This window comes from Bos indicus, chromosome 20, assembly GCF_029378745.1.
Source record: "Bos indicus isolate NIAB-ARS_2022 breed Sahiwal x Tharparkar chromosome 20, NIAB-ARS_B.indTharparkar_mat_pri_1.0, whole genome shotgun sequence".
Taxonomy (NCBI): domain Eukaryota; kingdom Metazoa; phylum Chordata; class Mammalia; order Artiodactyla; family Bovidae; genus Bos; species Bos indicus.
In genome coordinates this window covers 39,645,670-39,673,276 of record NC_091779.1, presented here as the reverse complement: position 1 = coordinate 39,673,276, position 27,607 = coordinate 39,645,670, and the positions used below count along the sequence as shown (strand labels likewise).

The window sequence follows — 27,607 nt, the reverse complement described above, 5'->3', positions numbered from 1 at the left end:
GTAGAACTGTACATCACAAAGAATACATTTTGCTGCAGGAAGAATTTTAAAAGCTCAAGTAGAATATCAGAGAATCTCAAAATAAGATTACGACAAATGAATCTAACTGTATTATGAAATCAATGAAGTAACAGAACTAAATGGCATGAAGAAAAAAGATGATCGGTTTTAAGGACTTCCCAGGTGGCTCAGCTCTGCCTGCCAATGCAGCACTAGTGGGTTTCATTCCTAAGTCAGGAAGATCCCCTAGAGAAGGAAATGGCAACCCACTCCATTATTCTTGCCTGGGAAATCCCGTGGACAGATGAGCCAGGTGGGCTACAGTCTATGGGGTTGCAAAAAAGTTGGAGACAACTTAGCCACTAAACAACAACAGCAAGGGTTTTAAAGATGGCATTTTGAATAGATACCATAAAAAGAAAAAAAATGTATACAAACATTGCACCTTAGTTGGTAAATTTATTTTTCATGGGACATGGGTGTGCAATTTTTTAACTACTTTATTTGTATACTGCTGCTGCTGCTGCTAAGTCACTTCAGTCATGTCCGACTCTGTGTGATCCCATAGACCGCGGTTCAACAAATAAGTAAATATATTACAGATTAAGAGGGTTGGGGTTCTCCTTGTCAAAAAAAAAAGCTGCAAAGAAACAAAGAGGATGCTAGGATGAACCCAGTGGTGCTGGATTTGAGTCAGAGGTATCAGAATTAACTCATGTTTCTTTCTGTTTTTTAACATACAAGATAGATAGATAGAAAAATAAATATAGTTATGTTTTATAGTTTATAGTATTTCCCAGCCCTGCCCATGGATAGGACCCAGAAGAAGTGACATCTTCAGAGCAATGAGTATGTTTAGCATGGGTCTTTGTTTCTAAATATTGCTGCTGCTGCTGCTAAGTCACTTCAGTCGTGTCCAACTCTATGTGACCCCGTAGACAGCAGCCCACCAGGCTCCCCTGTCCCTGGAATTCTCCAGGCAAGAACACTGGAGTGGGTTGCCATTTCCTTCTCCTTCTAAATACTGCTCCTCAACAAAAGGAACCACGGCTCCTTGGAAAAGTGAGTATTGCTAGAGCTGGGACAGAAGAAAATGGAATATGAGCTTGAAGCAGCTTGTGGCACAAGAAGTAAGAAAGTTGTTGGGGACTGAATAATAGACTCCACATATGCTCATGTCTGGGCTTCCCAGGTGGCACGAGTGATAAAGAATCTGCCTGCCCATGCAGAAGGTAGATATAAGAGACCTGGCTTTGATCCCTGGGTTGGGAAGATCCCCTGGAGGAGGGCATGGCAACCTACTCCTGTATTCTTGCCTGGGAAATCCCCCGGACAGAGGAGTTTGGTGGGGTATGGTTCATGGGGTTGCAAAGAGTGGGAAAAACTGAAGGGACTTAGCATGCAGGCATGCATACTCACGTCCTAAAATCCCCAGAATCTGTGACTGTTGCCTTATATGGCAAAAGGGATTTTGTGGGTGTGATTAAATTTAAGGTTTTATGATGGGGAGCTTATCCTGGATTGTCGAGGTAGGCCCAAAGTAATCACACCATCTCTATGAAAGAGCCAAGGAGGTCAGAATCTGAGAAGCCAAAGTGACGTGACAATGGAAGCAGAGCCTGAGATGTTGTGGGGCTGGTGACAGCCTCTGGAAGTTGGAAGAGGCAAGACACTAGAGCTTCCAGAGGAACCAGCTTTGGCCACACCTTGACTTTAGCCCAGTTGAACTCATTCTGAACTACCAATCTCCAGAACTATAAGAGGATAATTTTGTGTTGTTTTAAACGTAGTTTGTGGTAATTTGTTTCAGCAGCAATAGGAATTGAGTACAGAAGTACTCAAAAAAAATTTTTTAACGTTTTAAAAAAATTATGTGAACTTCCTTGGGGGTCAAGGCGAAGGGATGAACACAGCTATGACATGTTTAAATTGCAATGAACTCAGTTATAACATATTTAAATTGTGAGAATATAATCTAAAGGGTTTTTTCAAGTCGGAGATAACTGTGCCCTCTCACTGAACTCTCAGTTCAAATGAGAGTTAAGAATGTAAGTAAACATGGTCATCATTTTAAAAAATATTTTTGTCTTTTCAGATTCTAATTCATTTATTTTGAAATCTAACAGGGAAAAAAATTATATATATATATATTATAGATATATAGCATATATACACATATGTGTATATGTATTTACACACACATATACATATGTGTATGTATAAAAGTGAAAGTGTTAGTTTCTTAGTAATGTCCAACTGTTTGCGACCCCATGAACTATAGCCTGCCAAGCTACTCTATCCATGCAGTTCACCAGGCAAGAATACTGGCATGAGTTGCCATGCTCTCCTCCAGGGGATCTTCCTGACCCAGGGATCAAACCCGCATCTCCTATGTCTCCTGCATTGGCAGGCAGGTTCTTTACCACTAGCGCCACCTGGGAAACCAGGAACTGAAGATTAACTGTACCTACAACAATCAAGATGATGTTGGTCAGATGACTAAAGATGACTGTCAGAGCTGACTGTGCTGTTTCTGCAGGTAACTTTCTCCTTCTGTATATAAAAGCTCTTGCCCCATTGGTTGCCTGGGGTGGGGGTGGGGATGGGCAGTTGCTGGCATCTGAAATAAAGCTAATTTTCCTTTCCACCCCTGGCCTGTTTATTGGTGGCAAGCAGCCAGACTCCCCCACCCACCACCCTTTCGGTAACAGGTTGACATTTCCTTCTCCAGAGGATCTTCCTGATCTAGGGATCAAACCTGAGTCTCCTGCATGGCAGGCAGATTCTTTATTGTCTAAGCCCCATGTATGTGTATATATGTGTATATTTACATGTGTGTGTATGTATGTGTATACACATATATGTGTGTATGTGTGTATATATATGTGTATGTGTTTTATATATATATGTATGTTTTAACCAGAAATACAGAGAACTCATTCCCTTCCTCCCTCTCTTCCTCCCTCCCTTCCTTCCTTTCCTCCTTCCTTCCTTCCCCATTTTGGTTGCTAGATTGATTAATCCACTCATTTATTTTTACCTCTCACCTGATACTGGGGCCCCAAATCTCCCGGTCATGACATCAAAGAAATTTCCAATGTTGGTTTCAACACTGCTGAAAATGATCCCACTGTTCTGATTGGTGAAGTGAGTTGCCAGGGAAGCCATGAACGCAATCTAAGGAAAGAGTTAGAGGTTAAGTAAAAGGCAATTTATCTTAGAGAAACAAGGTTTCAGAACAAGTATTATTTCAACAATATTTGTAACAGCAAGAGTGGGAATAATATGAACATTAATCTATGGAGAAAAATTGAATCATGGTGATTTTTAACATTTTAATGCTATGCAGCCACTGGAATGACAGTATATATCAATAGTTGTGAGCATGGGTTTCAGTGAACATTAGACTTTAAAAGGCTTTTTGAGATATTAAAATTCTATTAGCAAATAATACTGGAAAATTTTGACGAAATCTTCTATGTACAGTTATTAAATGCCCATTGGCATATACTAAAGGATCTGAAAAGTCCTTCAGCCAAATAACTTTTTAATTTTATTTACCCTGTGTTTTTTCCATAAAAGACACCTGTGACATTATGATTTATGATAAATATATATTTTATATTTGTCCCTCAGTTTTGACAGAGACCTCCTAAAATCCTCAGAATTTCCTAAGTGTTAAGGGCAATCAAGGTGTGTTTTGTTATGTTAATGAGGTAATTTTGGAAAAGCCCCTCAGGAGGGTCTGGTTGCCTGTAGAGCCAACTGAAAGTTTTGAACTCTCAGTGCCTCCTGATGAAAGTGAAAGAGGAGAGTGAAAAAGTTGGCTTAAAACTCAACAGTCAGAAAACTAAGATCAGGGCATCTGGTCCCATCACTTCATGGCAAATAAATGGGGAAACAGTGGAAACAGTGAGAGATTTTATTTTCTTGGGCTCCAAAATCACTGCAGATGCTGACTGCAGCCATGAAATTAAAGGACACTTGCTCCTTGGAAGAAAAGTTATGACAAACCTAGATAGCATATTAAAAAGCAGAGACATTACTTTGCCAACAAAGGTCTGTCTAGTCAAAGCTATGGTTTTTCCAGTAGTCATGTATGGATGTGAGAGTTGGACTGTAAAGAAAGCTGAGAGCTGAAGAATTAATACTTTTGAACTGTGGTGTTGGAGAAGACTCTTGAGAGTCCCTTGGACTGCAAGGAGATCCAACTAGTCCATCCTAAAGGAAATCAGTCCTGAATATTAATTGGAAAGACTGATGCTGAAGCTGAAACTCCAATACTTTCGCCACCTGATGTGAAGAACTGACTCATGGAAAAGACCCTGATGCCGGGAAAGATTGAAGACAGGAGGAGAAGGGGACGACAGAAGATGAGATGGTTGGATGGCATAACCACCTCAATGGACATGATTTTGAGTAAGCTCTGGGAGTTGGTGATGGACAGGGAAGCCTGGCGTGCTGCAGTCCTTGGGGTCGCAAAGAGTCGGACACGACTGAGTGACTGAACTGAACTGAGCTGTGCCTCCCATCCCCCATACCTCTCTGCTCCCAGCCCTTCCCTGACAGATCTCTGCAGAGAAGACAGGGCCTGGACAGAGAATCCAGTAGCTAGTGATTTAATCATTTATGCCTGAATAATGAAGCCTCCATTAAAACCCAAAAGACAAGTTTTAGAGAGTTTTCAGGTTGGTGAACACATGGAGATTTGGGGAGAGTGCCTCTCAGCCCCCTTTCTCCACACCTTGCCTTATGCATCTCTTCTATCTGGCTGCTCTTCAGTTATATCCTTTTATAATAAATTGGTGAGAAAGTAAGTAAAATGTTTCTCTGAGTTCTTCTATGAGCCTCTTTAGTACATTAATCAAACCCAATGAGGGGCTCATCTGGAACCTTTGATCTATAGCCAGACAGAAGCACAGGTGACAGCCTGAACTGGATTGGTGCCTAAAGTAGGGGAAGGTGGAGCAGTCTCAAAGGGCTGAGCTCTTAAGGGTCAGAATTGAGCTGAACTGTAAGACATCGGCTTCCCAGGTGGCACTAGTGGTAAAGCATCCACCTGCCAATGCAGGGTTCATTGGGTTCAATCCCTAAGTCAGGAAGATCCCCTGGAGAAGGGAATGGCAACCCACTCCAGTATTCTTGCCTGGAGAACCCCATGGACAGAAGAGCCTGGTGGGCTACAGTCCATGGGGTCACAAAGAGTCACGACTGAGTGACAGCACACACACACACATAGGACATCTAGGTGGTGCTGGGGAAGTGCTCAGTGATGTGGGAATAACTCACACGTGGAAATGGTGCCACCACTAGAGAGTCACATTTGAAAGTCAACGCCAATCCCCTGTCCAAAGGAGTCATTGAAACTGAGTGTGAATTAAATCAATAATTTCTTTTTAAAAAATAAAATTATTATTTCTTGGCTGTGCTGGTTCTTCGTTGCTGCATGTTCTTTTCTCTAGAGCCAAGGATTGGGGTTCACTCTCTAGTGTGGTGCGTGGGCTTCACATCGCACTGTCTTCTCTTGTTGCAGAGTACGGGCTCTCGGGCGCACAGGCTTCAGAAGTCAAAAAAGGGGGCTTGGTAGTTGCAGCGTGGGCTCTACAATGCTGGCTCAGTAGTTGTGGAACACAGGCTTAGTTACTCCATCACATGTAGGATCTTCCCAGGCCAGGGATCGAACCTTCGTCTCCTGCATTGGCAGGCAGATTTTTTTATCACTTAGCCACCAGAGAAACCCCTAGATCAGTAAGTTCTTTCGTTTGGGGGGTTATCTTCTTGAATGAATGGAAGTTTTAAGTGAGAAGAGTGAGAGAAGAAAGAGCAAATAACGTGAAGTTCTGGAAGACTTGGGGCAGAGTGGGAAGGCAAGCCTGGGAGAATCAACACAGAAAGGATTTGGGCAGTCAGAAGGACCACATGAGGGCACTGGATGCAGAAAGATGAAGAAGGGGTGACGTCAGACGAAAGATTTAGGAATGGGGATCAAGGGCCAGAAGTTACCCTCCTTTACAATCTGCCTAAGACCAATCTTCTATCCTCTTTAAGGCTTCCTTCAAAATGTGTGACTGTAGTTCTCCCAAATGATCATATTATGGTTTTAGGGTCAAGAAGCTGACAGAGCAAAGGTAACAGTTGCCAAGGTGTTCTCCCTTAAACTGGCTACTACAGGGCCCCTTAACTAGAATATAACCATTCACACATTTGGGTTAATTTCTAGCCCTGAGAATGTTTATCATCCATCTTATTAGGTACCTATAACCTGGACAGGGAAGCCTGGTGTGCAGCAGTCCATGGGGTCACAAAGAGTCAGATACAACCGAGCAACTGAATAACACTAACAATAACCTGGGCAGCCGTATCTGTCTCCTTTTCTTTCTAAATTTATACTGGCACCCAGACCCCAGGTTATTAAAATTATTAAACAGCATTCATTAAAAAGTTACAAAAACACAAACACTGGTTGAATAACACACAGGACCTCTTAGTTCACCCTTTAAAAAAAACCTGAGACCCAGAAAAATGATGGAATTTATCCAAGGGTAATCAACTACCACATGTGCTCAAATAAAGGGCAGTTTTCCCCCCACTGATCTTTCAGATAGTTACTGTACTTTCTAGTTCTTTAAAAGTTTCTCATGTTATAGTATTGTCCATGAAAACATTAATAATCTATGAAAGAAACTGGAAAGTTTTATTAGAGCCAACCTGAGGATTCTAACCCAGGAGACAGTCTTTCAGAAAGCCGTGAGGACTGTTGTGAAGAGGTAAGGGCGTCAGGGCAGAGACCAGCGTGTACGTGGTTTTGGTGAAGGAGTGCATGCTGTCATACTCGCATCTCAGTAGAAGGTGACTGCTATTCTCGAGGACCAGACGTCTTAGTCACTGGTTTCAGTGCTTTTTTCTAAGTGTGGGAAGATCCAGGAAACTGGGTCCATGAGATTCTCTCCTGAAAAGATTTAACTGTCTGATGGCCAATTCTGCCAGTTTTCCCAGAGCACAAAGTACTTCATCCTGATCTTCACCTTGAATTCCTTTCAGGGTATACTGTAGATCGGCGACTGCAGTGGCTAACAACTTGGTTCTTATAGAACTGGCTGGTGGGCAACACTCTTTATTTTACAATCCTTTCCCTTTTGCCCTTAATTTCAACCACGGTCTGGGAGGCATTTTGTGACCAACTGTCCCATTGCCCTGGGGATGCTCATTCCAAGGCCAAGCCAAGATTTCCTTGATAAGACACTCCATGTACTGTTACTGGATGAGGCCCACTTAACAGTAGCCAACAGCCTCTGGACCACCTGCCTTACTAGTCTGTAATGGTCCAAGATATGGTTCCTCCTTGTTGCTTCTTTCCGTATCTATTACAATCATTGATCTTACAGAACTGTTTATTTGGTCAATTGTTTCAAGTTCCCTGCTGCTGCTGCTGCTGCTAAGTCGCTTCAGTCGTGTCCAACTCTGTGTGACCCCAGAGACGGCAGCCCACCAGGCTCCCCAGTCCCTAGTCATCACTATTTTTATCAGAGACTCAGTCACTTGCTGGTAATGCAAGAAACAATAATCTTGTAAAATAGGCAGAATACAAGTAATATCGCTAGTAACATTAATAAGGTTGTAAGTAAGTAGTGTTATCTTCTAAGGAGTTACATGTCTGCTGTCAAAAGAAGAGAAATTGAGCTTTATGGTCGAGTAGGTATTTCTGCCACTGGCGTGGTCTGGTTAATGCATAATGCAGATGTACAGTGCACACTAGAGGGGAGAGAGGAGGCCCAAATGGGCAGAGAAAATATTATGTATAAATTTTCCTTGACTTGCTTTAAAATATAAGTTTTATTTCATCAGTATATTCTCTCAATTACTTAATTTTAATCACAAGTTATTATTTCAGGAAGACATTTCAGCCAGAAACAAGCAATATAAAATGCTAGATTTCAGTGTTGATAGGTGTTTCTTGGAGGAGTCCATTTTAAAAATATTAACCAAATAAATAAATAAATAAGCAACTCAGACTTAGTAATTTTCTTGGTGTGACCTAATCTCACATTTGTGAGTTTTAGGTGTTACTGACAACGAGAATTTCGGAAGATCACTTAAAAGAGAAATAACAGATAAATGGGTAGTTGGGCTTGAGATTAAAATGTCCAATGATAGCCTCATAAATGAATTTTAAAAACTTTAAGTTGAAGTGAATATGGTCTGGTCTGGAAATATGTAGGTGAAGGGCTCAGAATGTCTTTAGTGATAAAGAAGATACTGATGAGAAAATTTAAGTAAAAGTTAATGGCACAATGGCAGTTAATGGCTGATTTGATAGACAGCAGTATTTGTGCATTAATATCTATCCGTGTGACCTAAACATGCAAATGTAACAAAATTGATAAATAAATGGGATGGTCAAGTGTCTAATAATATTTCATGCATCTAAAAGTTTATATATTCAAGTTGCCAAAAACCTTTTTATTGCACGTATGTTTTCATTTGGAAAGTGGAAATTAGCTGATGTTCAGGGTTACTCTGTATTTGGTCTAAAGAGGGTGCTGAATTTCACCCTTCGTACATTTCTCTTCTCCCTAAGAATGATTTCAAAGCACTTTGACAGCATTGGTCTTAGGCAAATATCCTGTGGTGAAAAGACTGAGATGAACACATTGAGACAGGGTTTGTTTACTCAACACTGAGGATGAAAAAACACTCAAGCCTTCTGACTCCTGGACCCTAAGGGTCACCTGGAGACGTGCCAAGATGGTTTACCTGCAGTTCTGGTGGAATCCCCGGGTAGCCCTTCTCTCCTTTGGGGCCATGCTGCCCACGCTCCCCTCGTGGTCCCAGGTCGCCTTTGTCTCCTTTCTCACCTTTGGCCCCTTCGTGGCCAGTGGCTCCGTTATTGCCATTGTTCCCATGGTTTCCTTAAACAACCAGACATCATCATGAGAAAGCCTAGTCACTCATACTCACTGTCTATTTCTATAGAAACATAGTTCCTTTCTTCAATAATACAGATTCAATGGCATAAGGGGACCATTTGAAACAAGCCTAAACACAGCCATGAGGTCATCATGGAATAGGATCTCTCTTAAATGGAACAATGAAAACAGACTTAGATACTCTTAAGTCTCCAGATTCTAAAGCCTATTTTTCCTATAAAGCAAGACTTGGAAGAATAGTTGCATAGAAGACTGATTATCAAAGGATCCTTTATAATAGCAAAGATTAGAAACCACCTAAATGTCCATCAATACTGAAAGGGTAAAATTTTAAAATGGTAGGGAATTCACTGGTGGTCTAGTGCTTAAAACTCTGTGTTTTCACCGTAGGGGGCATGAGTTCTATCCCTGGCCAGGGAACTATAATCCTGCAAGCTGCATGGCACAGCCAAAATAATAATAATAATAAAGGATTTGTAAACAGAATTGTTTAAAAACGGTATATATATATATATATATATATCCCAGTAAATAATGTTATATAGTCACAAAAAAAATAATGATGAAGAAAAATATTAAATAACATATGTTTTAGATAAAAGAGGCTACGAATCAACAGGGTTCCCATGATACTACGTGTAGGTATGTATATTACATATACATATATATATGTATATATATATACATGCTTTATCCAAAGGGGGAAAAACTATAACAAATTACATAAAAATATTTTACAGTGATTCATTTTGCCTGGGAAATCCCATGGACAGAAGAGCCTGGCAGGCTACAGTCCATGGGGTCGCAAAGAGTTGGACGGGACTTAGCAACCAAACAATAGCAATCTTTTTTCTAAGTGGATGGAACACAAGTGATTTTTGTATTATCCTATATAACTTTCTGCATTTTTAAAAATTTCTACAATAATATGTACCACTTTTATAACTGAAGGAAAAGTAAATCATTGATGAAAATTATAACAATAATCTTGAAAGCAAGACTTGGATAATGATTTCAACTCTTTACTCAGAGGGAATTTCTACACCTCTTCCTTTATTTTTACACTTGTTGAATTCCAGGCCCTTCTGCCATTTATTTTGTGTGCCACCTTTGGTCAGGTTTCATAACAAGCTTGCAATTCTTCCATACTGATGAACTTTGACTGTATTTGCAGGTTAACGTGCTGATGACAAAACTGTTTCTGATGGGAAACATGAGGTCAAAGCCAGTCCATCCTCTGGCCTCAGAAGAGTGTAGACCTAAGAAGATTTTAGGAGGGTCTGAATGTTCCCTACCCCTAATCACTGCACCTGCTGCCTGCTGCCCATGATGGTCAGTGACATAGGTTCCAAGCTACTAATCATAAAGTCTAACAGAGCACTTGCTCGTTCTATATTTGGTTTTGTTTGAGAAGCCTCTCAAAGGTATTAAGAAAAATTAAGTCTCACTGTTTTTTAACTACTAACATCAATGGGAGTAAGAGAAGAGTAAGAGGACTTTTGCCAAACCTTGAGAAAAGGTTGCACTCCCAGGAATTGACCTGGAGACTACAGAGTCACATAGGCCCTCAGATTTGGAGGTCGTGGACCTGGCTGCCCTCTCCTTGCCTGACCCAGGAGGCTAGCGAGTTCCCCAAATGATCCATGCCTGGAGCCCCACTCAGTAGAGTAGATTTGGCTGAGCGGTGGCTCTAGAGGGTCCCAGTGGAGCTCGACAGCACACCCCGTGCCGCCATATGGTGCTCTAGCCCAAAAATGTTCCCATGAGTCCAAGAGAAGTACAAGGGTCAACTGAGAGATAGCTGAGCATGGAGCGCCTAGAGGCTAGAGGAAGACAAACTCAGCTAGACCTAGAATCAAACAGAAGGATGTGTCATTCAGTGAAAAGGACTGTGAAGATGACTATAACCCAGATCAGCAATCTCTCCTCCCCACTCTCACTTCCCAAATCCCCAGAAGGCTAGATCTAGAGTGCCCTATGGAGCACACAGTGGCAGAAACACTGAAACAAAAGTATGAACCTGTTAAGCTCCAGTGATTCCACATTCCACGCTGGTGAAGGGCCTCCTGGCATGTAGGCTGAGGTCCCAGTATGCCTAATGCCTGTGGGATTCTGTGCATGGTATGGATAATAAATACTATATCTTATATACTTCTACCTCATGGACTCAGTAAACTCAGTTGCCTACCCCACTCTCTTTTGGATTTTCCATGCGCAAGCTCTGGATCATACACAAGTGATCCCAGATCACTGAGGTTCACCCCTGGCTCCTGATTTGGTATGGTCTGCAAGTAGACGGGAGATAACGCATCTCTCTCATCCTTACCTGGAATGCCAGGGGGACCGGGAGGTCCAGGGGGTCCTTGGTAGCCTCGGAAGCTGTAGTCTCCATGGCAACACTTGCTGCAGTCTGGGGGCAGTCCTCCGGTTTGTGGAGACTTAAAAAAAAAAGACACAAAAAGAAACTTCAAAGAAAGGCACATGTGAGTACTTAGAACTTTTGAATTTCCTCTGGCTTTGGTGCCTAGGTAAGTTTAATTCCAAACAACCCACAACAACATCAGAAAAGAAGGTGTGGGGTGGGTATGTCAATGGCAAAGGAGTCAGGGAATAGCTCAGGTGAGGTGATGATCAGAAGGCAAAGGAAACAACAGAGTGGGTAGAAGAACAGGCTCCTTGGAAAGTGGGAGTGGGAGTGGAGGATGGGGGCAGTGTTTCAAGAAAGTATGTTCCAGAAGCTATGGGAAAAGAGAAATCTCCTTCAGAAGTAGACTTGGAAACATTCCTTTTCTTTTCCAACTGTCTATAGTCTCAGACATAGCTAAACTGAGTAGATGACCCACAAATGATAAAATTACCAGCATCAAATACAGTAATTAAGACTATGTATATTCATGATACTACTATGTTAAAAGTTCTTAGAAATTTTAAATTGCAACTCTAGTTTTTCCAACAGTCACAGCACACAAAAATTGCCTTAGAAAATTAAGATTCATGACTCCAAAAAGTTATTATTAATTATTTACAACTTGAAGCAATTTCACTTTTTTAAACTTCTGCCTTTAACATGCAGATCTGTTTCATATTCCACTTGAAAATTTAAGTGATTATTGCATTGTTTGAATCAGGATTGAATGTCCATTGAGTCAGTGATGCCATTCAACCATCTCATCCCCTGTCATCCCCTTCACTTCCTGCCTTCAATCTTTCCCACCATTAGGGTCTTTTCCATGAGTCAGTTATTCGCATCAGGCCGGCCAAAGTATTGGAGCTTCAGCATCAGTCCTTCCAATGAATATTCAGGGTTGACTTCCTTTGGGATTGACTGGTTGGATCTCCTTGCAGTCCAAGGGACTCTCAAGGGTCTTCTCCAATACCATAGTTCAAAAGAATCAATTCTTTGGTGCTCAGCTTTCTTTATGGCCCACCTCTCACATCCATACATGACTACTGGAAAAACCACAGCTTTGACTAGATGGACCTTTGTTGGCAAAGTAATGTCTCTGCTCTTTAATATGCTGTCTAGATTTGTCATAGCTTTTTTTTTTTTTTTTTTGCACTTTATTATTTTTATTTTTTGAAATTAAATCTTCCTAAAGCAGTACTGTTTACAAGTTGGCCAGAAGGGCCTGGAGCATATGTGTGTCCATGTGCGTGTGTGTGTGCACTGCCCCAGGCGTGCCCTGTGACTCCTGGGGAGGGAGGTGTTGAGCTCTGCATCTGGACTGAGGAGCCGGAGGAGAGCAGGTGGGGCTCCTGTCCTGGAGCTTGTCTTCCTCCTTGTGTGTGGTCTGCTGCATCGGCATCGTCCTTTTCCCTTTTATAACGCTTTCCTTCCAGCGTTTACATTTTTAAACTCTGGATCCTCAAACCCACTGGCTAAAGGTGCTGAAGCTCCAACGGGAGCCGGGTTGCTTGTGAGCAGCGGGCGGAGGCTGGGATCTGGGGTCCACGTCCTCCATGGCAGGAGGAGTGAGGCGGGCCGGGCGCAGTGCTCAGTGGTGACCCAGGCGGCTTTGCCTTTGAGCGGGGATTTCTCTGTGCTAAGCCCTTGCTGGTTCTGGTTGGTGGGTCTCCGGCAGTCTTAATGTGCTATTGAATGTCATGACTTCTGATCACTTGGCGAAAGCCACTCAAGGTTTCTTGAGGAAAACACCAGAATTAAAGAATGCTGATTTATGTTCTCTGTGGTAACTGGTAGCAGTCTGGGCCCACAAAAGCCCGGTTGGTCCCAGGGTGCCTCCGGGACGTCAGCACCGCCGCCTGTGTCTGGTGTCAGATGCGGCACTGGTGTGTCCTGCGGGGCCCTCCCAATGCACGGGGCACACGCTCACGGGAGACCGCGCGGCTGAAGTGTGACCCACGGCCAGAGTGCGTGCTGACGCCGCCTGCCCACGGCAGGCTGACACCTCCTCGCCCACTGAGTCTGGAGGGGCTGGGTCCTTTGCCAGCTCCAAAGGGACAGACAGCAGCTCGCTGTTTTCCTGGGCCTCCTGTTTCTCCTGATGTCTTAGTTGTCCATTTCCTCAGAGTAAAAGTGCTTCTTTGTGCCTCCTTGACGGAGGTTGGCGTGTTCTGGATTCCACCCCTCACCCCTCCTCAGTGCTGAGGTGAGACGTGGCCCCTTTCCTGCCCGAGGCCCCTGTGCTCTCCCCTCACCTGCGTCTGTGCCTGTCGTCAGGGGAGGCGCAGAGCTCGGCTCTGGGAAGAGCATGCTCTGCTGGAAGCAGTGTCGGGAGAACGCACTGGAGGTGAAGTGCAGTGAGGACTGAAGACTCCGTCCACATGGTACCTCCTGCCCTCAGCTCAGGAGGGCTCCCTTCAGACCACCAGCCTTGTCTGACAGCAGCCCGAGACCCACTGGGCGCAGCTGGTGAACTTTTCGAGAATGAAAGTGGCTCCAGGGCTGTGACCCCAGAGGCAGCTCAGCCGTGGGCGCTGGGTCCTCAGGAGCCCATGTGCACAGCAAGCCCGCCTCCAGACTTCCAGCGACTGAGCATCTTCTGTTTTCTGTAACCATCACTTAATTCAAGTAATGGTGCATGTCCCCCTCTGTCCACAAGGATCTTGACCTCAGAGGCACCAGCTGCTCGGACAGGCCGAGTCAGGCGGCTGGGACACACTCGGGGTCGGGACGTCCACACGAGAGACAGCCGGGGGTAGAAGAGCCACACCACTTATCTTGCTTCGTGACCGACAGTATCTGTCACTTTGTCTAGAAAGTGAAGTGAAGTCAAGTCGCTCAGTCGTGTCTGACTCTTTGCGACCCCATGGACTGTAGCCTACCAGGCTCCTCCCTCCATGGGATTCTCCAGGCAAGAATACTGGAGTGGATTGCCATTTCCTTCTCCATGTCATAGCTTTTCTTCCAAGGAGCAAGCATCTTTTAATTTCATGGCTGCAGTCACCATCTGCAGTAATTTTGGAACTCAAAATGATAAAGTCTGTCACTGTTTCCATTGTTTCCCCATTTCTATTTGCCTTGAAGTGATGGGACCAGATGCCATGATCTTCGTTTTCTGAATGTTGAGTTTTAAGCCAGCTTTTCACTGCCCTCTTTCACTTTCATCAAGAGGCTCTTTAGTTCTTCGCTTTCTGCCATAAGGGTGGTGTAATCTGCATATCTGAGGTTATTGATATTTCTCCCTGCAATCTTGATTCTAGTTTGTGCTTCATTCAGCCTGGCATTTCATATGATGTACTCTGCATATAAGTTAAATAATCAGGGTGACAATACACAGCCTTGACGTACTCCTTTCCTGATTTGGAACCAGTCTGTTGTTCCATGTCCAGTTCTGTTTCTTCATGACCTGCACACAGATTTCTCAGGAGGCAGCTAAGGTGGTCTGGTATTCCCATCTCTTGAAGAATTTTCCACAGTTTGTTGTGATAAACACAGTTAAAGGCTTTGGTGTAGTCAATGAAACAGAAGTAGATGTTTTTCTGGAACTCTCCTGCTTTTTCTATGATCCAACAGATGTTGGCAATTTGATCTCTGGTTCCTCTGCCTTTTCTAAATCCAGCTTGAACATCTGAAAGTTCTCGGTTCACGTACTGTTGAAGCCTTGCTTAATGAATATTAAATGTATTCAGATATGACTCTGAGTTCAACACTTACGTATCAATGATAAATGTCTAAAATTTGGGCTTACTGTCAAGGAGGTAGAGATTTTGCAGAAGTTGAACCGCAAAAGAGTTAGAGTCATTCATAAAACTTTGAGTCTCTTCTAAATGGGCAACTTTTAATTATAGATAGCATACAAAAAACTTGTGGAAACTTTCCTTGACACCAATTAAAAATCAAAGTTTTTTTGAAAATAGCATGTTGTTGCTAAGGGATTCATTTTTTAAAAGGAAGGGATGGGGTGAGAGAGGAAGGAAGAAAGAGAGAGAGATGAAGAAAAGGAGGGAGGAAGAAGTCATTTAAAATTCAAGTTTTCTCTGCCATTAGAAATCCAAGCAGAACAATGTATCAGCGCTTCACATTGTTGCACCTCTAGACATTCACAGCGCAGCAAATTCTACTCAATACTCTGTAATAGCCTGTATGAGAAAAGAATCTAAAAAAGAATGGATAGAACATCCCTTGTGGTCCAGTGGTTAAGAATCTGCCTGCCAATGCAAGAGACCGGTTTGATCCCTGGTCAGGGAAGATTCCATGTGCTGTGGGTCAACAGAGCCTGTGCGCCACAACCACTGAGCCCACGTGCCCTAGAGCTGATGCTCTGCAACAAGAGAAACCACCACAGTGAGAAGCCCAAACACCACAACTAGGGAGGAGTCCCCGCTCACAGCAACTAGCCAAAGCCCATGCATGGCAATGAAGACCCAGTGGAGCCAGAATAAAATGAATAAATAAATAACTTTTTAAGAAAGAGTGTATGTGTGCTAAGTTGCTTCAGTTATGGCCTACTCTTTGCAACCCTACGAGCCTTCCAGGCTCCTCTGTCCATTGGATTCTCCAGGCAAGAATACTGGAGTGGGTTGCCATTTCGTCCTCCAGGGGACCTTCCCAACCCAGGGATTGAACCAGAGCCTCATATGTCTCTTGTATTAGTAGGCAGGTTCTTTACCATTATCACCACCTGGAAAACCCCATGTATATGTATAACTGATTCACTTTGCTGTACACCTGAAAGTAACACAACATTGCAAATCAACTATACTCTGATAAAAATTATTTTTAAAAACTAAATTTGCACAAACAAAACATAAAACAAGCTAGAATTTTTTCCCTGACTCTTATTTCTTTTTTATTTAAACAGGTTCCCACCTAGTTATAATATTAAGAAACAAATGCCTCATCTGTAGTCCAGCAAAAGCTGCAACAGCTGAGAGCCCAGACTCAAGGTTTCAGGAGCTAGGATTTGGACCAATCTCCTGGTCTAGTCTTCAGTCCCTCAGACCCAACCCTGGACAGGTATGGGAGTCTACGAAAACCTTCTACGAAGCCGGTAGAGGAAAAGAAAATTAGCCAAAGCAATTGGTTGGAGACAAGGGATTTCAGACACTTGGGAAGTCAGACACTGCAGACTGCCCCACCTTCTAATCCAAAGATGAAATCTAAGTATTCTGTAATTTCCTGGTATAATTTTGCTAATATGAAACACAGATTTTTAAGCTCCAAGAAATTCTAAGCTCTGCCAATAATGAATTTAAGGGAAGGAGACGGGTGGGGATGAGGGAAAATCCTGAAGTGGAACCATTTATTTAAAAATAGAATTTAAAAACTGAGACAACCAAGAATGTCAGAAAGAGAACTGGACTGGAACCAGAACTCCCATTACAGGTCTGTGTGACTTTCATGAAGTCATTTTCTCCCAGACATCATTTTTCTTGTCCACTAAATTAGAGGACAGGGTAAAAATGGTCATGAAATTTCCTTCCAGCTCTATAACACAAACAATGATACTGAAGTCTTTCCCAAAGCCTCAGATGGTGACTTAGAAAGCTTTTGTTTTGAAGGCTAGTGTCTGGGCACAGGAAATCAGCTCCAGGAGATGAGGTGCACACCCAAGCACTTGGAGAGCACGGTTGTTGTTTAGCCGCTAAGTTGAGTCTGACTCTTTTACGACTCCGTGGACTGTAGCCTGCCAGGCTCCTCTGTCTGTGGGATTTCCCAGGCAAGAATACTGGAGTGGGTTGCCATTTCTCAAGGGGATCTTCCCGACCCAGGGATTGAATCCGTGTCTCCTGCATCCCCTGCATTGCTAGGCAGATTCTTTACTACTGAGCCATCAGGGAAGTTGAGAGCACAGAGCTACCACCAAAACAGGGAGAGATTTCTGATCACTATGTGGGCCCCCTCCTAAGAACCCTCTTGGAACATTTCACAACACGGTCCTCCCTCTGGCCTGGTCTTTGAAAAATCAATCAAATGGAACAATGTCTGTGAGCCTTGGAACAAATTAGACAGGATGTGTTAGTTGAGAAGTTTTCTCCCAGGCAAGGGAGATTCACATTCTAGGTAGTTCTGCAGGTCACCTTGTTATTGACTCTTCCCAAAATTAGGTCAAATTTGAGTACGAAGATCATGCAAATGTGTGGTATGAGAGGAAGAAAGTCCCTAAGACGGGTTTCATCTATTCTGAGGATGGAGGCCTAGGGGCAGCTATCGAGAATGAAGCTCTACTATTGGGAAATGACTTCAGGAAAAAGGGTCCACGGCTCCTTCTGTGGAAAGGGAAAAGAGAAGATAAAGAAAGTGAAGGGAAGTGGAGGAGGGAGAGACAGGCGCCTAGGAAGAGCAGGGAAGGTTGATAAAGGTGGAAATGGTGAAGAGCTGCAGAGAAGAAAATGCCAGGAAAAGGGAGAGCAGGTCTCCCTGGGAGAGTGGTCCCCCACCTCTACACATCTTTGCACAAACCCTATGGCCAGAGTCCTCTTTTTAGAACACAACCCTGACTTCACTGCCCTGCTATGCACGAACAAAACTTCTGCTTGCAAAATAAGGTCTAAGCTTTTTAACCGGTCAACAGAATCCATCAAACGGCACTAAAATCATGGGTGTCTTCCTCCCACAGCCCAGGCACTCCACTGACACCCACTCCTCCAGGCTCTCTCAAGGCTCTTCCTGTCACACAAATTTATTTTATCTTTTCTGTGAATAGCCATCCTTTTTGTCTCATCCTTTGATATTCAACTCAACAGCCACCACCATTCTGACCCTTTCCTCCCAACAGTCTTTTGTGTGTGAACTTTATCACATGGCATTGAATTATCTGTTAATTTATCCCCACGAGAGCCCTTCAGAACTGTTCAGCAATAGAAGTTTGAGTGTATCTATCCCCATCCTAAAATGTGACTCACAGAGAAGCACAGGAAAAGATTGGTGAAGGAAAAAAAAAAAGATTAGTAAAGGAGTGAATGAGGATTAAGAGAAGAGGTGGGAAGTTGGGGGAGTGAGGAAAGAAGGAAGCACACAGAAAAATCCTAAATTCAACACGGGGCTCCATATCCATGGGCAGAGAATTGTACTAAAACTTCTAGAGTATCAGTGGCTAAATCTCCACAGTGACTCCTGTTGGGGGCTGATTTGGAAATACTGTAGGAATCCAAGGGAGTTTAAAAGCACCCCCCTTCAAAAGAAAAAAAAAAGGAAACCCCAAAAAGGCTTCTTACCCACCTCATCTGATTTTAATATGCTAGATGCCTAGGGCCGCTAGCAGGCAGCATGGAACAGAAATTTGAATTTCAGTGGCCTGCTGGATGCCAAGAAATAATGACCCATGACAGCCCTCATCTGCCTTCTGCTGCCTCTGGGGGCTCACACAGCCATGGCCAAGAAGGATCCAGCAGAGAGCCCATTTACTGAAGTGGAAAGTCCAGATCAAGGCTCAGACAAAAGCACAGATATCTTCACCACTGATAAACACAAATCAGTATTAATCACTCTTCAGCCAAAAGACTATCAGATGAAAGGATAATCTCTAAAAGTGGCCTTCAAAAAACAGGACTGGGGACTTCCCTGGTGGTCCAGTGGTTAGGGCTTCTCACTTCCACTGCAGGGGACACAGATTCGTCCCTGGTTGGGGAACTAAGATCTCACTTGCCACACAGCATGGCCAAAATAAATAAATAAACAAACAGGATTGTGTATGGAGTTTATCTTTTCTCCCGCAGCTCCACCAGTTCAACCAGGCCCCACAGAACGGTTTGAACAACTGTATCTGTGGTCAAGTCAGAAGTCCAGGTTTGTCTCAGATCCACAACTGCTTCTGCCTGTGATCTTGGTGTGATCTTCTACCGGTCTCAACCCACACATCAGTCTGTGGTTGGCAAGGCTGAGATTTCAGCGGCATGGACGTTTTCAGGGCCTATCCAATGCATGTGTGTGTGCATGCTCAATTGCTTTGCATGCTCAGTCACTTCAGTCGTGTCCCACTCTGTGACCCCATGGACTGTAGCCCACCAGACTCCTCTGTTCATGGGATTCTCCTGGCTAGAAAACAGGAGTGGGTTGCCATTCCCTTCTCCAGGGGATCTTCCCAACCCAGGAATCGAACTGGGGTCTCACACATTTCAGGCAGGTTCTTTACCAGCTGAGCTACCAGAAGCAGTTAATTCTTATAGTAAAATTTATCTGTTCAAAAATCATATAATTCAGAGTAACTCTCCTTGCCCCCTCATCTGATTTCATCATGCTGATTCCTGGAAGGCAAATCAAAATCTTCTTCTTCCTTATGTTGTATACCTGAGACTAATATCATGTTATATATACCTCAATTAAATTTTTTAAATAAAAAATAATAGACAGTTAAAAACCTGTGTCTTCCTGTTCTTAATGTTTTCAATGAAACTGAGTTTCATCCATTTGCTATTCACTACACTAAAACATGAACTCACTCCCACACCACCCTCAAAGAGTTAAAGATGCCTCCTTAGATGCTGAGCTTATACTCAGCATTTTACACAAATCCTCTGATTAGTAGGCCCTGGGTCATACAATAGCATGAGGTCTGCATTTTAAATACAGATATATGTTTTTGTTTTAACTCTTTGGTCCTTTTTAAAACAAAGTGAAAATAGAGTGCTATTAAATCAAATAATCAAGCCTGGCATGAAATATCACAGTAAACTCGCAAATCAAATGAAAAACTCAAAGGGCAGCTTCTCTCTGCCAGGAAGAATTAAGAAAGTCCAATTTATGATCTGTAAATGATTATCTCCAGCAACCCGTCTATCGGCAAAGGTCAGCTCTCCTCCTCCTTTCCACACCAACAGAGCAAGAAAGAAACAAAACCACAGCAGAGCAGGGCTGATGCTCCACTCCCCTTTCTGATGGGGCGTCTGTGGCTTCTCTTTATCTCAGTACATCAGTGCTACCTCTGCTGAGTGTCTAACGCACACTGCCAGCGCCCCTAGCATCCCACAGCAAGCCAGAGAGACAGACCCGCGAGCAGTTCAGCCAGCTTCTGGAAAGCACTGTTCCCGGGAATCACAGCTGAAAAAAAATAAAAGAGCAAAGACAACAAAACTCATGAAGCTTTGACAGTAACCCTTAAAAGAGAATTCCGAGTACCTGGCCCCAGAATGGGGTGATCTGGGCTAGGTCATCTACCTCGGGGGGCGGTAGCTCATCCGGCCTCAGGGATTTTAGGTCTGTAGAAGTGTTATTATCCACAGTCCCAGTTCTAGGATGGCTCCGCTCTCTCACTTTCTCCCTTCTGGAGCCGCTACGGCCAGTCTGCTGATGGCTTTGCACTATTCGCGCCACCACTTTATTAGCTCTTCCGCTCACCTCCATGTATTCATCTTGACACAGGCAAAAAGGGAGGAAAAGCAAAGCCAGAAGGTGCCAATAGACGAGCTGCCTCCCCAGCATGGTTCTCAACAGAGCCACAGAGCTTCCCGGGGAAGACGGCTGGGGCTCTGGCCGCCGTGGTCTCCTCGGGCAAGCGCCAGGGGCTGGAGATCAGAGCTGCCTCCGGCCGGGCGGTTTTTATAGTTCAGTGTGTAATAAATAAGGCAGCAGGCAAGCCAGAGGGAGAGCGGTCCTCCTCCGCGGGCAGAAGGGGCCCCATTCATCACTTTCCCATACCACAGGCAAAACGATTTGTGTGCACAGCTCCCAGTTGGTGGGGTTCATAAATGTCACACCTTGGCACGTTTTTTTGTGAAAGTGTGAAGGGAACATACACAACCAGCTGGAAACAGGCAGCATGTGTCCAGCGGTTTGCTTTTGCGATTAGACATGGAAAGGCTGCTCCTTTGTGGTCTAAGATGTCTTTTGGAAAAAACTCCTCCCGGGCTTGCCAGGAAATTCGGGCTTAACTGCATCAGTTCCATCTGAAATGGCAGTGGGAACGTGTTCAGGGCCATCGAGAGAGCTATGCACTCTCATTATACAGTTCATATTTCCCCCACTTAAAGGAACTAATTTCCCGTTCTGGCTCCGGCAGCAGAAGGTAGTTGGGTGACTCCAGAACACTGAGCTGGATTCAGGTTCAGAGTCTCTGGGTTTAGCAAAAGCATCTCCCCATCGTAGGTTTCATTTCCTTTTCCCTGGAGTTTTCAAAAGCCAGAGTTAGATCAAAGTGGATGAAGTCGCTTCTGGCCAGATGAATATCTGACATCCTGCTTCATATTAAAAGAAAATCGTCTCTGGCTCCTCTTCCTTCTGACATATTCTTGATTAAAATGAAAGAAATGCAGATTCCAACCAAACACCCTCCTCCAAGTAGATCAGGCTGGAGAAAACTGTCATTGCCTTTAGGATGCTTGCCACATTTTAATGAATTCAGCCAAAGAGAAGGTGGACTTTCCTAACTTTTTTTTTCTCTTGGCCTGCTGGGTCTTCCTTGCGGTGAGCTGGCTTCTGGAGTTGTGGCACCAGCTTAGTTGCCCTGCATCGTGTGGGACCTTAGTTCCCCAACCAGCAATTGAACTCACCTCTTCTTCGTTGTGGATTCTTAACCGCTGGACCACCAGGGAAGCTCTTTGTGATAATAAAGAGAACTCATATAGTTTTGCCGTTAAAAACTGCCTCTATTTTTGCATCATTTTATTTAATAGTGCTCATTCACTCACATAACACAAAGTCACTGTCCTCCCCCGTGAGAAGAGACCCTGGGACTTACAGGCAATGAGTGGCCAGTATGTGTGATGCTAAGAGGACAAGGGCAGCACTGTCAGAAGCCACAGTGGGGGAAGCCAGGCCTGAGGATGAGGTGACAGCCACTGGAGAGAGGGGAGGAGCTGCTCACAGCTGTCCTCCTCACTCAGCAAAAGGGGCCTGGGAACCAAAAGCCATCTCTCGCTGCAGGACGCCTCATTCCTGCCTCTGCCTGAACAGCGGCTTCTAGAGCCCACACTTCGGCATAGAAAGGATTCGGTGTGGAGGATGGAGCGAGAGAGTCAGTAAAATAAAAGTTCACTGGTTCACAAACACAGGGGTCTTTGGAGTAATGCTTCTTCCAAGCAGGCCACTCCCCGCTCAGTCAGTTCAGCCACTCAGTCATGTCCGACTCTTTGTGACCCCATGGACTGCAGCACGCCAGGCTTCCCTGTCCATCACCAACTCCTGAAGCTTGCTCAAACTCATGTCCATCTAGTAGGTGATGCCATTCAACCATCTCATCCTCTGTCATCCCCTTCTCCTCCTGCCTTCAGTCTTTCCCAGCATCAGGGTCTATTCCAGTGAGTCAGTTCTTCACATCAAGTGGCCAAAGTATTGGAGCTTCAGCTTCAGCATCAGTCCTTCCAATGAATTTTCAGGACTGATTTCCTTCAGGATTGACTGGTATGATCTCCTTGCAGTCTAAGGGACTCTCAAGAGTCTCCCCCCAACACCACACTTTAAAAGCATCAATTCTTTGGTGCTCAGCCTTCTTTATGGTCCAACTCTCACATCCATACCTGACTACTGGAAAAACCATAGCTTTGACTAGATGGACCTTTGTCAGAAAGGTAATGTCTCTGCTTTTTAATATGTTGTCTAGGTTTGTCATTGCTTTTCTTCCAAGGAGCAAGTATCTTTAATTTCATGGCTGCAGTCACCATCTGCAGTGATTTTGGAGCCCAAGAAAATAAAGTCTGTCACTATTTCCATCGTTTCCCCATCTGTTTGCCATGAAGTGATGGGACCGGATGTTGGGCTGTTGAGTTTTAAGCCAATTTTTTCACTCTCCTCTTTCACTTGCATCAAGCGGCTCTACCCTAGTGGAATGTAAGAAACTCGGCCATCCCCACTTCATAAGTCTTCCCTTAGATGTCCAGAATGTACCCCCTGGAGGATTTTTTGAGTTCTTTGATGAACACTCTTGAGCAGATATCCCCAGGGAAGGCAGCATATCAAGATATTACCTGCCATTAATTCTTAACAGAGTATTTTTGAACAGATCTGGAGCAGGAGGCTGGGGAAGGACAGCTCTTAGGTCTGGTGGATAAGCAAGTTTATGGCAGATTGCTGTGGGAGAAAAGGCCTAGGGTCTCTCAATGGGGATGCACCATCATCAGGGAAGCCCAGAAAACATTCTACAGGGAGACTACAAGGCAAGACATGTCTCTGAAATCTAGGTCATCTCACTCCCAAGTTTTCTAAGAGCTGTTTCTGGCAGCTCTACTAATCCGGATAAGTAGCTTCAGGTCAACCTGTTCTGACTTTCAACTGCGTTGAGATTTTCTATTGGTGTTTTCCCCTCTTTCATTTATTCTTGTGGTTCTCAATCCTATCTGCGTAATAAATAAACCAGGGAGCTTCTAAATATATCATGCCTGGATCTCATCCCAGACCAATTGAGTCAGAATCTCTAGTGGGGCCTGGGCACTAAGAGCTTTTGAAAATTCCCTGAGATGATGCTAATGTGTAGTCAGGGTTAGGAATCGCTAACCTAGCCTTTCCTTGACTCAATAGGGATGTTGTTGTTGTTGTTTAGTGGCTAAGTCGTGTCCAACTCTTTGGTGACCCCATGAATTGTAGCCTGCCAGTCTACTCTGTCCATGGGATTTTCCCAGACAAGAATACTGGAGTGGGCTGCCATTTCCTTCTCCAGAGGATCTTCCTGACCCAGTGATTGAACCTGCGTCTCTTGCATTGGTCAGCAGATTCTTTACTGCTGAGTAGGAATAAATGACAATAATATCTCTCCTTTGTTGATCATTTACCATATGTCAACTGAGTACTTCTTTGCTTTAGCTCACTGACTTCTCTCAGTAAATCTATTGGTCTCATTTTATAGATGAAGAAATAGAGGTTCAGAGAAATAAAATGACTTGCCTGGTACTGCAGTTGGAAGGGGGTCATTAGGCTATGCCTCCTTCTGTCCTCCTGCCTTCCTACAGCAAAACAAGAGAAAACCAGTATCAGGCAGACCGCAGAGAGAAGGCCAGCTCCATAGCTTCCAGGACAAGAATTTGGGTCTGAGAATTATGAGCTGAATTGTAGGACCCCAAAAGACATTGAAATCCTAACCCGCAGTACCTGTGAGTATGACTTTATTTGGTAATAATCTTTTTAGACAATCAAGTTAAGATGAGGTAATTAGTGTGGATCCAGATATGACTCTGTTCTTATAAACCAGGGGAAAACTAAACAAAAAAAACAGATATGGACACAGGGAGAACACCGTGTAAAGATGAAGGCAGAGATGGGGTGATGCATTTATAAATTAAGGAATGCCCAAGATTGCCAGCAAACCACCAGAAGCTAAAAGAAGGGCATGGAGGAGATTCTCCCACACAATTGTCAGAAGGAACCACCCTACTGACACCTCCATCTCAGACTTCTAGCCTCCAGAACTATGAGACAATAAATTCCTGTTTAAGCCGCCCAATTTGTGGAACTTTATTATGGCAGTCCCAGCAAACCAATTAAGAAATCATGTAAAGAAGTCTTTAAAAAACCTCCAGACCTTATCATTTTATAGACATGGAGGTGGCAGTCTAAAAGATTTAGCCAGTTGTTCAAGTTCATGGACAGAGAATAGCAAGCCTGTCCCAGAGAAGAGTCCCCAGCCCTTAGTATGTCTTCTCAGGCACCTTCCCAGGAAATGCATTTTAAACCTTGGCTTATTATTAAACCTTATTTGGATGCTCTGGCAATGTCCCTTGCTCAAAGATGTGAATCAGAATCAAGTATAATTTCTTGTCTGTGGACTGAGGGTTGAGAATATCTACCTTCAGAAAATCCATGGAAGGTACCAGAGTCCCAATTCTGCACAGTGATCTCTGGCTCTGAAAGCCCACAGTAAATGCCTGGGGACAGCTGGCTGCTATCATGCCCTGGGACTGCCACAGCTTGCTTGCTTGGCTCCTATAGTATAGTCAGGATGTTGGCACAGCTGAAACAGGAGGTAAGGGGCAGGGCATGACCTTTAAAAGAATGACATCGCCGTAGGACATGACAAAGACTGGTTAGAACCATGTCCAAGATGGTGGAAGATCAGATTTTCAGTAGACTTTAAGCCTCGTTATATGCTCATTGTAATGCATTGTTGTTCAGTCATCAAGCTGTGTCTGACTCTTTTTGACTCCATGGACTGCAGCACACCAGGTCTCTTTGTCCCTCACCATCTTCTAGAGTTTGCCCAAGTTCATGTCCATTGAATCAGTGATGCCATCCAACCATCTCATCTTCTGTCACCCTCTTCTCTTTCTGCCCTCAATATTTCCTTGCACCAAGATCTTTTCCAGTGAACCAGCTCTTTGCATCAAGTGGCCAAAGTAGTCCAGCTTCAGCATTAGTCCTTCCAATGAGTATTCAGGATTGATTTCCTTTAGGATTGTCTGGTTTGATCTCCTTGCTGTCCAAGGGACTTTCAAGAGTCTTCTCCGGCACCATGTAAAACATTGAAAAAAGTGAAAATGAAAGTCGCTCAGTCATGTCTGACTCTGCAAGAGTCGGACCCATGGACTGTAGCCCACCAGGCTCTCTTCATGGAATTCTCCAGGCCAGAGTACTGGAGAGGATAGCAGTTGCCTTCTCCAGGGGATCTTCCCAACCCAGGGATTGGACCCAGGTCTCCTGCATTGCAGCTGGATGCTTTACAGTATGAGCCACCAGGGAAATCCATGTAGTATATTAGTATATGCTAAATGATACACCTACAGGCACCACAACCAGTCTGAGACCAACTATAAAAGGTCAAAAAGTAGGCAGAGGCCCAATTCCTGCAATGCCAATCCCTGCCTCTTCTCCCCAAATGATTGCAATAACCCTCCCACTCAGCCTATGTAACTACCCAGTCCATAAAAACTAAGCACGTCATATTTCAGGGCTCTCTTGCCTCCTGCAATGGCTCATACTCTGTCTGTGGAGTGTGTTTCTCTTTAAATAAATCCACTTCTTATCACTTCATCTCCAAATTCTTTCGAGATGAACCAAGAACCTCAGATTCACGGGGAACACAGTCATCACCGTGAATGTAGAGGCGGAGACACTGCAAATACGTGTGAAAACTCAGCTCCACAGACCAACTTTGCAAGCCAGAGGCAAATATTTGTTTAACGTCACAAAGAAGGCTGTTATGAAATGTGTAGGTATCCTGTGGCTTCCCCCAGGGCGCCCCACTGTGGTCTTGGCCAAAAGGAGATCAGCTCTGGTCTGGCAAGGGACAGTTGAGACTTGTATGGGATTGAACATGTCTTTATATCAGCGCCAAATGAAACAGTAGCTGAGGAAGGCATATGTTTGCATGAGTTCTAGAAAGGATCAGTTGGAGTGTGACCTGCCTCTCTCCTACCCCTTCCCACTGAAAAATTTCCCCTACACTCAGTTAGTGAATTCTGAGGTTCTAAATTCAAGGCCTGATCCGTTTCATGGGAACCAATTAGAGGTTTGCATGCATGCCTGCATGCTCAGTCGCTTCAACCGTGTCTGACTCTGTGACCCTATGGTTTGTAGCCAACCAGACTTCTCTGTCCATTGGATTCTCCAGGCTAGAATACTGGAGTGGGTTGCCATGCCCTCCTCCAGGAGCCATTTTATACCATTTGAATAAAAACAGGTTCATGCTTGACACCAACATAAAGCAAAATCAGAGAAGGTATTGGTCAAGTAGTCAGAAGGTCATTGCCTCAGTGGAATTATATAGTTTATGGTCTGACCCTCATTAGGCAAATGAAGGAGACCCGTTGCCAGTGTCCCAGGAGAGGACAGGTCTCTATGACCAAAAGAAGGCTGTCAGAGACTGATGTTTAAAAATACACATTCAAACATTTTCACTTATAATGAAAAGTATGACTCTCAAATGAAGTATACATGTTGTACTCATTTGCTGGACAGCAGATGTTCTTTGTAGAAATCTCCAAAAGATGTCAAATTCTAATCAGAGAGGTGTGTGATAAGCATGAAATTGTGTGTGTCTGTGGGTGTGTGAAATGAAATCTATTTGTTAGCATTAATGACTGGTATCGTCAAGCATTTTTATCAGTAATTAGAGTCCAAGCAGAAAATCATATACCACACCAGATATTTCAATAGAGGAGAATTTAATATCAGGAATGGGTTCAACACAGAGACAGTAATCACAAAAAGTAACCATCTTTCTTACTACCCCTGGAGACGGCACCCGGACACCTGGACTGGATTAGAGCATTCATAGATGACCTTTTGAGTCATTCTCTTTCAGGGAATAGCGGACACTAACAGAATGACCTCCCCTAAGAGAGCACTACCCCATTTTCTTCATTCAGAAACTGAGGTTTCACTTCTACCAATGGAAGCCAAATGAACTTGATCC

At 43.9% G+C, this 27,607-nt stretch overlaps 1 protein-coding gene across 3 annotated transcripts in view; it reads right to left on the bottom strand.

Moving 5' to 3' along the window:
- The window catches only part of C1QTNF3 (C1q and TNF related 3), a 32,480-nt gene extending 11,517 nt beyond the window's left edge, over positions 1 to 20,963 (bottom strand). Inside the window, exons 1-4 of one of the 3 annotated variants that reach the window (XM_019983035.2) lie at positions 20,488 to 20,963; positions 11,254 to 11,365; positions 8,755 to 8,909; positions 3,048 to 3,177 (exon numbers count right to left, since the gene is read on the bottom strand). In XM_019983035.2, the coding sequence (XP_019838594.1) occupies positions 3,048 to 3,177; positions 8,755 to 8,909; positions 11,254 to 11,365; positions 20,488 to 20,751 (661 nt within the window). In that variant the 5' untranslated portion in view covers positions 20,752 to 20,963. Of the gene's footprint in view, positions 1 to 3,047; positions 3,178 to 8,754; positions 8,910 to 11,253; positions 11,366 to 20,448 lie in introns of all 3 variants that reach the window. The other 2 variants (XM_019983034.2, XM_019983036.2) reach the window with 2 other exon arrangements.
- Positions 20,964 to 27,607: the final 6,644 nt, after the last annotated feature.